The 12834-nt window shown below is 42.0% G+C and overlaps 1 protein-coding gene across 2 annotated transcripts in view; it reads left to right on the top strand.

Annotated features, from left to right (window-relative positions):
* The window catches only part of CLASP1 (cytoplasmic linker associated protein 1), a 1635412-nt gene that overhangs the window by 776365 nt on the left and 846213 nt on the right, over positions 1-12834 (top strand). For both annotated transcript variants that reach the window (XM_086957100.1, XM_086957101.1), the window contains exon 17: positions 4992-5159. In XM_086957100.1, the coding sequence (XP_086813226.1) occupies positions 4992-5159 (168 nt within the window). The remainder of the gene's footprint in view (positions 1-4991; positions 5160-12834) is intronic.

Genomic DNA, 12834 nt, shown 5'->3' on the forward strand with positions numbered 1-12834 from the left:
GCACATGCTTCAATAATTGCATTCTATCATGCTTTGGGCTATGTTTATATATATATATATATATATATGTATATATATATATATGTATATGTGTGATTATGTGCATCACCGGTTTGCAAGCTTGGCTACTAATAGCGTCTGCCTAGCAAGGATATGTACTGCTATCTACTCGGATTCAGGCAAGTGAATCTATGAAAGACACCCCTAATACTGGAGAAGAACAATAGTTACTTACCTGTAATCTGTGGTTCTCCAGTATTGGTGTCTTTCATAGATTCACATGCAACCCGCCCACCTCCCCTCAGAGGCTTTTAGGCTATATTGGTTTACCTTCACTCCTTGCGAGAAAATCTGAGAGCCTGAGCCTCTGGGGAGAACCTTTTGGTGGGTGCTGGCGCCTGATTGGCTGTAGTTTGGACTATACAAAATGACTAGGATAGTCATAGGTGTGGAGGTTTTTTCTACTGTAGCTTTGGCTACTTTACTTCCTGGTTTGTTTTTATTGGTATTTACTATATATTTATGGCATATTATTGCTTTTTTATGTACCGTGGGATTCCCACTCCGACGACGGGAAATGATTCAGGCATGTGAATCTATGAAAGACACCAATACTGGAGAACCACAGATTACAGGTAAGTAACTATTGTTCTTTTCCTGCATGCGGCCCTGACAGCATCTATCAGAAAGCACTGGCGGGGGGGATTGATAGAACCTGTCATGTCTCTTGCCTGTCAATATGTAGTGATGGCAGCGGGAACTGTCAAAGCGGTAACTTGTCTTTATGGGCGGATTACCCTGGACTTTCGACAACCCCTGACGGCGTTGCGGCTTAAGTGGGAGACGGATTTGGGGGGAACGCATTGAGGAAAAGCCTTGGGAGGCGATCGTCGAGAGGGCATGGAAAAGCTCTCGGAATGCGCGCTTTCAATTTTATGTCTTGCATAGGGCCTACCTTACAACGGCAAAATTAACGAATATTTTGGGGTGTCGACCGCTTTTCCCTATTGTACTCTGGAAGGGGCGAGCTTTTTCCACTTGTTCTGGGACTGCCCCCGTTGGAGGACTACTGGCAAGGGGTGACTACTGCTTTGGAGACTGTGACGGAGAGAGAGATAGAAATAACGCCAAGGGTTTGTCTGTTGCACTGGTTTCCACACACTGCTAAGACCAAGATTACCAGCAGGTTCATTGATTTGGGGCTGGTCCTGGCTAAGAGAGAACTTACTTCCTACTGAAAAGCGTGATAGGGGCACACTCAAGCGCGCTGGCGTAGGAAACTGGTGAAGTGGGCAGAGAGTTAAAGGAGCTACAGACTATGCATGGCCAGGCGTAGTGGGAGCAAGAAATCACTTGAAATGGCTCGAGAGTGGGTGGCACTCGTGGAGCTGGCTAAGCAACTGATTGCAGCAGACGGGAGCGCACTAGACGACTGGGAGGACGCACAGACCACGTGCGTGGCCCCCGTCTGAAGGAGGAAGGGCATGATGTGACCAATAGGGGCCTGACAGAGACTTTTTCCCCAGTGTTCCTGATATGCCCTGGGCTGTGACCTGGGAGACAGAGATTCTGTGGGTGGTGTGAGAGCTCTGATGGTCTCCATGTGTATTTTAGCGGCTGGCTGCATGCTTGGGGGGGGGGGGGGGGGGGGGGGGGGGGATTGGGTTGTGGAGGGGGCTTTGTTGGGGTGTTTCGGAATGGGGAGGAAGGAATGGGGTTTGAGATTTCTTTATTTTTAGTGACAATATTGGACTGGACCATGCATAGAAACTAACCGAGCCTTATGTTGGGCTACCTGTGGGGGGATGGATGGCCATCAGTAGTGTGCCCCTGGGCCCCTTGTAGAGGCCCTTCAATCGCAGCCTGAGTTGGGAGGACCATAAGTTTGCTAATGTATGTTATTGTACTGAATATCGCCTTCCCGGCTAGTCTTTCATGATGCCCATGGGGCAGTGTGTATGTCTTTGAAAACCAATAAATGTCGGTTTAAAAAGAAAAACAAAAAAAAATCTATATGCTTGCTTCGTTGATTTTAAAAACGCATTTGACTGCTTCAATAGAATCATGCTTTGGGTAAAACTGAAAGCATGGGTCATAAACTCAAGACTGCTAAGAGCTATCTAGGGCCTTTATGCTAACACTTGTGTACAAGTTAAACTAGGTGACAAGTAATTAATTGAGAAAAGATATACTCGTACAGGTCTTAAGCAAGGCAGTGTCCTTGCCCCCACTCTAATTAACTTGTATAGCTCAGATAATGGCTTTTTTCTATCCAATTCTAGATCATGTCCATTGAAATTAGGAAGTACACTAAATTGCCTTGCTCTTGTAAATGGATCATACTGTTATTACAGATAGATATAGCATAGGTCTCCAGTGTACTAGAAATGGTCATGGATTTTATTGCATTGAAAATAGCCTGAGCTTTAACCATGAAATGTCAATTGATCTAGTATTTTGCAGTGGGAATACATCAACATCTTATTGAAATCTTAACAGAAGGCAAATCAATAGATCCAAGTATACAGGATAACAGTTGCCTAACTTACCATCACAAAATATTTTAAATAAACGCCAGGCCATTAATGCTTGCTATAATCAGGCTGTCCAATAATTTGACTGGGGCCCTTATTTGCCTCTGTTGGAGGCAATTAAACTGAAATGTGTGCTTTCAAATACAGCTGGGAAATATTTGAAAGCCCTCAATTGTTTCTTTATGTAATTCAATGTAACTTATTTAGGCGTATTTTCTCCCTCCCACTTTCTACATCACAGCCACAGTTATACTTGGAGTTCTATTGGCTAAGACAGCAATTCTTGCAAGAATTGCCCATAATCTGCTTTTGGCAAAATTGTAAAATCCCTAAACCAGGCTCATTAAAATGATTTCTATGACTTTATCTTAAAAATTGGGATCGAACAAATAAATTTGACTATTCAGTCAAGCTACATATAGCACTAAATAATTCAAATATGCATGAAGCTTTGGAAGCTATTTATTCTTGGCAGCACTTTAAATGTATTTTAAGTAGTCCAATATCTGCTCTTTCCTTCGAAACGGACTCAAAATACTGCTGTCTGCTTAAACACTATAGTGTATTATTATCTCCTTATTGCAAAACATGGTGAAGTCCTACGTTTTAGAGAGCTGTTCAGTGAGGTTCAAAAAATGTCATGCCAGACTCCGTTTTGGACAATATGCCATTGGAGAGAAACACCAACATTGGAAAAACTTATCAGATGCTTGTAGATTCTGTGCTTTGTGTGAGGAAAGTATGGGTCATATCCTTTGATGCTTCATATACTTCACATAGAAAGAAAAGGCCTACTGCCTCCAGCCTTCCATTGTCTGGGGGTTAGAACCTGTGCTTCTTCGGTAAGAGAGTACTTTAACCCTAAAGACATGCAGTTGGCTTAATGTCTAACTAAACTCATAAAAATAACACAAAATAAGCAGATTGCGCAGATTCTGGAAGTAGAGACTCTTTTAGTTGATTGATTTACTGATTATCTTACCCATATGTTTGTGTTCCTTCCTATTATTTGTATGAGATTAAGAAGACTGGTTGACAGTTTTATTTTATTTTAAATGTTTAATTGTACTGCTATTGTAGTGGTTTAATCAACTACACAATAATTAATAATAATAGTTATTATTCGTAATAAAAAAGGTGCAGGGTATAAAACAGAAAAGTCACACCCTAGAGGGGCAACAAAATCAGGTTGTGTCGCTTGAGTTTTTTTCTGCGCTGAAAGTTGTTTCGGGGGGACCTCACAGAGGTGTCAGAACTCATTTAGCACTGTCTGGCTATGATGTCCAGCAAGCTCTGCTGGCAGATTTCGACTAACCAAAAAAGTCACTTTAGCAGATTCATTTGGACTTGGCGGGGTAACTAATCTATCTGATCAACTCAAGGACCTCGCCACCTACAAAATCCAGGTTTGTTTTCCATTTTGTGTTTTTGGTGACATACCAGTGGCATCGTCAGGAGCTTGATGATGACATATCTGACTTTGACAGACCTTTGTAGGCCACAGCCTTGAACGTTGTACTGCTGGAAGATCTCATCTTCCATGAAAAAGACTACGTTAAAATGTTTAATACTATGATTAGGACAACTTTCTCAGTAAATCCAAACTCTGCTCCATTACAGTCACCCAGAAGTCGTATCTAGATTCTGGTCAACTGAGAACAGGGACTTTTGATTGGAGCTTTACTTTTTCCCTTAAACTTCAAAAGTTCATATGGTTCCCCTTAGCCTGTTTTTGTGATATTGATGTCTTTTGATCATTACATTTTTCTCTATCTTTCTAAATTGGCTTGGGAATTGTATTGTGTTGTGTCCTTTACTTTGAAATTATTGTACTGCTTAAACTTTGCATGTCATTTTCTTCAGATAGCCTGCGACATTTGACATAGCTACCAGTGGGTGAGCAGAGATTATCTCAGAACTCTGTTTTGCCCTACCCAGATTGGGTTTATTGAGATAGTAGATTGATTTACCAGGTGAAAAACCCCATTTCTGACATACACCATTTGTACCCGGAGCCCCAGATGCATGAATTACATCAATTTAGGATAATCCTGCTCCTTCTGATATTGGCAGTCTCAAAGGTTTGAACTCTGATGGGTCCCAGGCATTGGCTTTTGCTTGGAAGTTAGATTATCGAATATGTTGGTTCTAGGACTTAGCATGAAATGCATTACCAAATTGACCATCATGTCTTCTTTCTAGTGAATTAGCAAAATTTTTTACTGTAGTACCTACTTCAGTCAGGGCCATTAAATATGACCTGCTACTCCGCATTCCAACCTATAACCTGTAGTTTGCTTTCCTGTGGATCGAAAAGACCAGAAAGTAATTTCAGTCTAACTGAATGCATTTCCTTTTGTTTTTGCTTTGTGCTTGCCATGGTTCTTTGTTCGTATAAGTAAAGTTGAAAAGTAAAATGGTCTGATTGAATATGGCTCTCTGATATCTTTTCTTTAGATGTTACTGGAGCTTCCACAGTCACTTTAACAAAGAAGCGGAACAGCTGTTCAACACACTGGAGTCTTCTTATCAGAAAGCCCTCCAGTCTCATTTGAAGAGTGCAGACAGCATTATGTCCCTCCCTCAGTCGGATCGCTCATCTTCCAGCTCACAAGAGAGCCTCAAGTAAGTTTTTTTGCTTCTGAAAGTGCACGCACCAAATGAATGTTTATATTTTAAGTGCTTTGCATGTCTGCTCAGATCAAGAGAGAAATGCTTCTTCCTAAAGATTCCTCTACTTTGAATCTTCTCAAGGATTTCAACTGCTCTGGAAAATTTCATTTCTTTATAGTAATAGGTTGCTGATGTCCCTAGAAGTATTGTTAGACTCTATCCACTGCTCTGCTATGTTCCACTAGATAGGATGGGGCAGATGCATAAAAGTGCAACCTATACTTGTAATGTGAGCTCCTCCTCTTGGAGTTCCATAGACTAGAGATCCAGTGTTTCCTTTGTTAATAGTGCAGTCTTGTTGTAGGTTTGCTGCACGTATTCCAACACAAATAAGTTATTTTTGAAAACGGACTTATCTCCCGAGCACTTTGAACTTTACATCATATTTTAACTGTAAATGGCAAAAGTTAGTCACTGAACCTCCAATACCACTTGCATGTGTTGTTTGGGGGTTCATGTAGGTATCAGAATTACGCAATGGGACCATTCCCCTTTCAACATCAACCAGTTTTGGCTGCCACAGTTACTAGTGTTTCATACCTGGATGACACTACCGTTTATCAAAACTTTGCGAGGGATAGGCCAGGCAGGGGCAGAGGCAAAACTAAAGGAAGAGGACAACACAATGGAACACGGAACAACCCCAAATAGTGACACGAAGCCGGGGAAAAAAGTCAGCAAAGCAATTTCATTGTTAATTTGTCTAACAGAAGACTATCTGAGATTGAAGAAAAAGTTGATCAGCAAAGCCCTAGGGTTTGTGCCAACTCCGTAGGAAGATCTCTTCAAATTGAGCTGTGAGTCGGTGAATTTCTACCGCAAGATTAGATTACAAGTATATTTTTTTGGGATTAACCCTCGCTGCAAGAAACATCGCACTCAGGCTTCAGAAATCCATCTTCTTTTTCTCCTCCGACCATTGCCTTTCCACGTTAAGTCCTCAGCATTGAGAAAGCTGAATTGAATGATGTCCTATCGTTGGCACCTGAACCATCTTTTCAGAATCTCTAGTGAAGAGCGGACAGTAATAAGCACCCTTGCTGATTACAACTCCATAACAATAAAGTCTACAGATAAGGGTGGAGCGATTGGCATCCTTTCTACTAAAGATTACTGACAAGAATGTTAAAGGTTAATGGAAGACACTAGATATTACAAAATCATTAACCATCATCAATCCCAGAAGCTCCAATAGACGATCAGGGTCATGGCCCATAAAGCTGATATGCCTGGATGGATTACTAGAAAGGAAGCTGACTTCCTCATTAACCAACAACACCTTATTTCTACTGCCTTACTAAGATCCACAAAGAGAAAAGACCCCCACCTGGGAGGGCTATTGATTCATGGATCAATTCCCTCCTTGAGCCAATTTTCAAATTCTCAGATAATTTCCTCAGACCAGTATTCAAGAGGATCCCGACATTCATTAAAGATACCTATGGTGCTCTCATTTTATTTGAGAGTATTACCATCACAGGAACGACGGTCCTGCTGATTACATTGGACGTGGAAGCTTTGTACTCAAACATCCCACACTCATTAATGTGAAGGAAATGTTAACAACTGAGACATGGCAGTGCCACTGAGATGTGGGTGTGTCCGTTTGGTACTCAAAGAGAATGTTTTTCAATTAGAGATAAATCTATACCTCCAGATTCAGATGACCGTCACCTTAAATCTGGCATCTCTTTCAGCTACAAGCTTAACGTTTTATACTCTATGAAATCAATCCCTTTAAGAAGGAAACCCAACGTTGGGGCAGTTTTATCAACGACATCTTGATAAACTAGAGGGGCTATCGAATGGTTGCTTTGGCATACAGGAAATGGGTAAATCTCTGTGATCCAGATCTTAAAGTTCTCGGCATCTATTTCCAACAAGAAACTCCCTTTCCTTGTCTGATGATAACCATTGATGAAGGCCAACTAACAACAAGAACATACTATGAAGCTATGGATCATAACAGCATATTACTATTTGATAGTGCCCATCCTCGAGCCTTGAGCACAAATGCCTCTTTTGGTAAATTCCTAAGGATTAGAAGAAATTGTAGTGAAATATCAACCTTTGACAAACAAGCTGAGGACCTGAGTTACAAACTTTACAACTGTAACAATCCAGATACATTCATCCACTCAGACCGGAAGAGAACGAGAAATAACCATAGAGAAGCACTTCTAGAACCTCAAGCAAAAAAGATCATCTCAAACTGACATACATCACTACATATGCACCCTTTTTCTAATAGTGTCTAACAGGTTGTTAATAAAAGTTGGAATATTTTAATCAGTGGAGGGCTAAGTATTGAACAATCATATTTGCCTTGAAACAAACAACACATTTACGAGATCTCTTGGTTCACAGTAGATCCAAAAAATCAAAGTCCACATAGAGCCTAACTACTTGCTAGAGACTTTCACCTATAGATGGACACTATCCAGGCAGACTTTGCAATATTTGTCACCCAACTAATCCTACTTACAGAACTTGATTTGGGACCTGGACGATCATGGAAATGTTTAAATCACACTAACTACAACACTAAAAACTGCATCTATTTTATTCAATGTCCATATCTGTTGAGATAAGTTCGCATGACTACCCAATCAATAAAAACCCACATCTATTAACATTGGAGCAATGTGAGATTCCAACGGATCACGACTAAAATGTGTGATGATATGCAGTGGGGTGTTCTGAAGACTTTGCCAAACACAGAAGTTGCAGAGAAAAAAATGCTCACTAGAGAGCAACGCTGGATTTTCCGATTGAGAAGTTACATCACAGGCCTGCATGACGAAATCCCTTGGGGGGAGCTATGCAGATGAGAATTTTCAGATTGAACTAGCACAAAGAATATATACATTGTTCTGAAGTGGCTCGTTAGACTAATATACCCTTGATTCATAGCCATCTTTGATTATTCATACAAAAATATTTTCTGTCATGAACACTCCAACCCCTGTAACCTTTTCATTTGCTCTTGCTAAATCACTCCAACCCTGTCCCTATCATATCCTATTAATTCTCATGGGGTACCTTCCACAATACACCTAGTATGAAATTGGGGGGAAGATTGTCTATGGAAGGATCGTTATACTAGTCAGTAAAATTAGCCTAGATGGTTAGACATAAGTATACACAGTTTTTTTATATTCTACATTGCCTCCTTTAAAGATGGCGGCTCCCTTTTTCACAACCAATTTGACGGGCTCGCGTTGCGATGCCAATGTATAAGTAACACTTCCTGATTTTGACAGCCTTTTTCTGACTGCGGTTTGCTGGGACTTACGAGGGTCGCATTGCATGTTGACATTACCCACGTAACACCTCCTGGACCACGGAAACCGTGAATTTAAGGAAAAATGCTTCTCAACATACCCCATTGAAGGGGACATGGAAGATGGGTAGGCACAAAAGCCGGGCTCTATCTTGGAGAAGTAAGTACTATTCTCCTGGATATATTGGAACCTCCCAGGTAGGACCAAGGTTCCTTTCTAAGTATTATCATTGGCTTTTTATAAAATAGATGACTGAGGATTGTTTCTCTCTCCACGCACTCCAAGGGGCCCCCCTTTTCAAGGAATTAGGTTGAGAACCGAGGTTTTGATACCGGGAGACGTGTATTAATGTGTCACTTTACACCTGATTGGGTGTGCAATCCATGAGAATTTACTAAGTTTTTTGCATTAGCATGATGCATTAATTTTAGATTATTGCGAGTGATGCCAATTCCTAAAATGGTATCAATAAGTACTCATTATTCTATATTCTGGCCAAAATATTCTTTTTTGTTCTGTGTGTTTGTCTTTTTTGTTTCTTTCTTCACTAGGTCAATAGTGAATTGATTACAGTCCTAATATAGGGAATGTACGTTTTTGAGAAAAACAATTGCTTTTCCACAGAGGTGGAGGTTCACATATTTTTTGTATCAGTGTAGGAACTCTACCAGTACAGAAGAATAGGTTATTATTGCTGGGTCCTGTGAAATGCCAAAGATCCTTAGGGAAGTTAAAGGCATGAAACCTGTTGAACAAGTCTTTTTTTACGACTAATCACTAAATAATAATCACTCAGAAGAATACTAGGGACATTATTTTTTTAGCATTCTCATCGGTTTTTATCCATGACATAGACCCTAGAAAAGAATAAAATATGAACATTATGGTTATATAGTTAATTTTATGTTCGAGGCATATGGGCTGCAGATGGTACATTATGAATAGATCGCCATCTGGTGTTGGGCTCGGATGATTGCACTTTGTTTTTCTCTTGGAGAGTCTTTTGTATCTTGGTGACTCCTCCCTTAGTTGGTAGTGCGCATGGGCATCGGCTCCATCCTTAGATTGTTTTTTTCCGCCATCGGGTTCGGATGAAGATCGAGACGCTCCAGATCAACTTCAGAAGAAAGTGATTTTTCGGCGCGTATTCCCTTTCCAATTCGACGGTATTGTTATCGAACGCGTTCTTTTCCATTCCGACGCGTTACAAATTCAAAATAGAAGAGAAAAACTTGGATCTACGTCAAAGAACAGGAGACCTTTCTCGACGCAGTCAAGCCCGGAGTCCATGGAAAGGACTCCATTCAAAAAATGTCCATCGTGTGGTGCTAAGTTCCCACACAAGGACCTACACGAGGTGTGCAACCTCTGTCTATCGCCTGAACACGAATCCAGGGACTGCGAAGCCTGCGCAGCATTCTCCTCCAAGCTAACGATTAGAAATCGTCGAGCTCGAAGACACGAGGCTTCCAGAATGCAGGCGGAGGCAATCCCGGAGCTGTTCGGAGACGAACAAATCGAGGAAGAAGAGGACCAGTCGGGGTCGGAAGGGGAACAGTCGGAGGTTGAAGAACTCTTCGAGCAACAAACCGTGAGTGACGACGTCCCCTTACCGAAAAACCGACCCCGTGCGGTAACGACCCCGCCCTCGGGCCCGGTCAAACCGCTGAAAAAAGTTTCCGACGCCCCGCCCTCGGGCCCGGCAACGAAACCGAAACTGAAACCGAAGCACTCGGAATCCCACCATGTCGGATCCGAGAAAAGGGCGACATCGACTTCGGCACCGAGGCTACATACAAAGGAGAGCTCGGTATCGAAACATTCCATGTCGAAAAAGAAATATGATTTATCGCCCAAAAGACACTCGATACCCAAAAAGTCGGAATCGAGCAGACATTCGGTGTCGAAAACAGCAAGATCTGAAGATCAAAAACAAAAACCGCTCTCGGAACCAGGACCCTCGGTACCGATTCAAGAGCAACAAACAGATCCCAAACAAAAGATCTTGTTTATTGACCCACAAACTGGGAAAGTGGTCACGAAGAAGAGAAAGAGTGAACAGTCAGAAGATAAACCTCTTCCTTCAAAAAAGAGAACAATGGGGACAAACATAACTCCTCCTGCTTCTCCTCGTCCTAGAGACACACCCTCTTCTCCTATTCCTCACAATAGGCCACATATTCCTACACCCTCCACACCAAGACCAGCTACACCTCAGTCAGATGTAGACAGTGATATAGGGGAGGGAGAACCTCAAGGGGATGACGAATCTATCCCAGATGAGGAAGATCCATGGGAAAATTACGATGTAGGGTCAGATGAGGACAACGACCCAGAGCTATATCCCTCAAAGCCTTCACCACCTGATGATAACACAGGTTTTGTGCAGCTCATTAATAGGGCAGCAAAATATCATAAACTAGATATGCACACAGAACCTCAGATAGAGGATTTCTTGTTAGAGACTCTACCTAGTGCACAGAGACCATCAGGTACTCTTCCTATGCTGAAGGGTCTTCTCACTCACACAGAGGAAATATTCGAAAACCCAGTGAGAGCCAGGGTGTTAAACCCAAGAATCGATAAAAAATACAAAGCGGCTCCAAAGGACCCAATATTTATTAGAGGGCATGTACCTCTAGATTCGCTGGTGGTCTCAAACGCTCGTAAAAGAGCAAACTCATTATCTACAGGAGAGGCTCCTCCACCAGATAAAGAGTCGAAGTTAATAGATGCATCAGGCAAAAGAGTAGCATCACAGGCAGCGAATAGCTGGCGTATAGCCAATACACAAGCACTACTCGCACGTTATGACAGGGCACATTACGATGAGTTAGAAAAACTTCTCACACATCTTCCAAAAGAACATCAGAAGAAGGCAGACCAATTAATACAGGAAGGTAAAATAATAACCAATACTTCCATTAAGTGTGCATTAGACGCAGCAGACACTGCAGCAAGGTTTTTTAACACTAGTGTCATGCTAAGAAGGCACGCATGGCTTAGAATCTCAGGATTCAAACAAGAAGTACAAACAGCCCTACTGAACAAACCATTTGATCAGAAGACATTGTTTGGTTCAAGTACAGACGAGACATTCGAAAAGATGAAGAAAGATACGGAAACGGCAAAGTCAATGGGAGCATTGCAACAGCCAACGCACAGAGGTTCCTTTCGTAGATCCACCTATAGAGGGGGCTCAAAAAACACAGGAACAAATCAGCAATCCACATCTTTCACACCAACATCACCCAGAGGTAATTCAAGAGGTAGTTACAGAGGTAACAACAAAAAGGGTAGAGGCCGCGGAAATAATAACAACCGCAACGCCTCAACACCAAAACAGTGACTTCATAGAACTCCCCCCAGACCACATAACACCGGTCGGGGGACGTCTATCACAGTTCCTACCTGTCTGGGAAAACATCACGTCAGACAAGTGGGTGAGACAAATTATCCAACATGGTTATTGCCTAGAACTCACAGCTACCCCACCAAACATCCCTCCCAAACAGCGTCCAATGAGTCAGGATCATCTGACATTGTTAAGAGAAGAAGTGCTAGCACTTCTACAAAAGCATGCAATAGAGAAGGTCCCAAAGGATCAACAAGGAACAGGAGTATACTCTCTATACTTCCTGATCCCCAAAAAGGACGGGTCCCTACGACCAATATTAGACCTCAGACCTCTCAATGCTTACATAAATTCGGAACACTTCCACATGGTCACGCTCCAACAAGTACTCCCTTTACTGAAGAAAGGGGACTTTCTTTCTACACTGGATCTAAAAGACGCTTACTTTCATATCCCAATTCACAAAGCCCACAGAAAATACCTAAGGTTTGTGTTAGAAGGACAACACTACCAGTTCAAGGTCCTTCCGTTCGGTGTCACAACAGCACCGAGAGTTTTCACAAAATGCCTAGCTGTGGTGGCAGCACACCTAAGAAGACAACAAATACATGTCTTCCCATACTTGGACGATTGGCTAATAAAGGCCAAATCAAAGGAAGAATGTCTTCACAACACACAGAAGACAATTCAATTGCTGCACCACCTAGGGTTTACGGTGAACTACAAAAAATCACACCTGCAACCAAACCAGATCCAGCAATACCTGGGGGCTACAGTAGACACAGAAAAGGCAATAGCATACCCCAACCCAATCAGAGTACAGACAATGGTCGGGTTATTACAAAGATTTCAAACACAACACTCACTACCAGCACGAGTGTTTATGCAACTATTAGGCATGATGTCCTCTTGCATACTGCTAATACCACATGCCAGACTACAAATGCGCCCACTACAAGAGTGTCTAGCGACACAGTGGAATCAGGCT

This window comes from Lissotriton vulgaris, chromosome 2_1 (assembly GCF_964263255.1).
Source record: "Lissotriton vulgaris chromosome 2_1, aLisVul1.2, whole genome shotgun sequence".
In the NCBI taxonomy this organism is placed as follows: Eukaryota; Metazoa; Chordata; class Amphibia; order Caudata; family Salamandridae; genus Lissotriton; species Lissotriton vulgaris.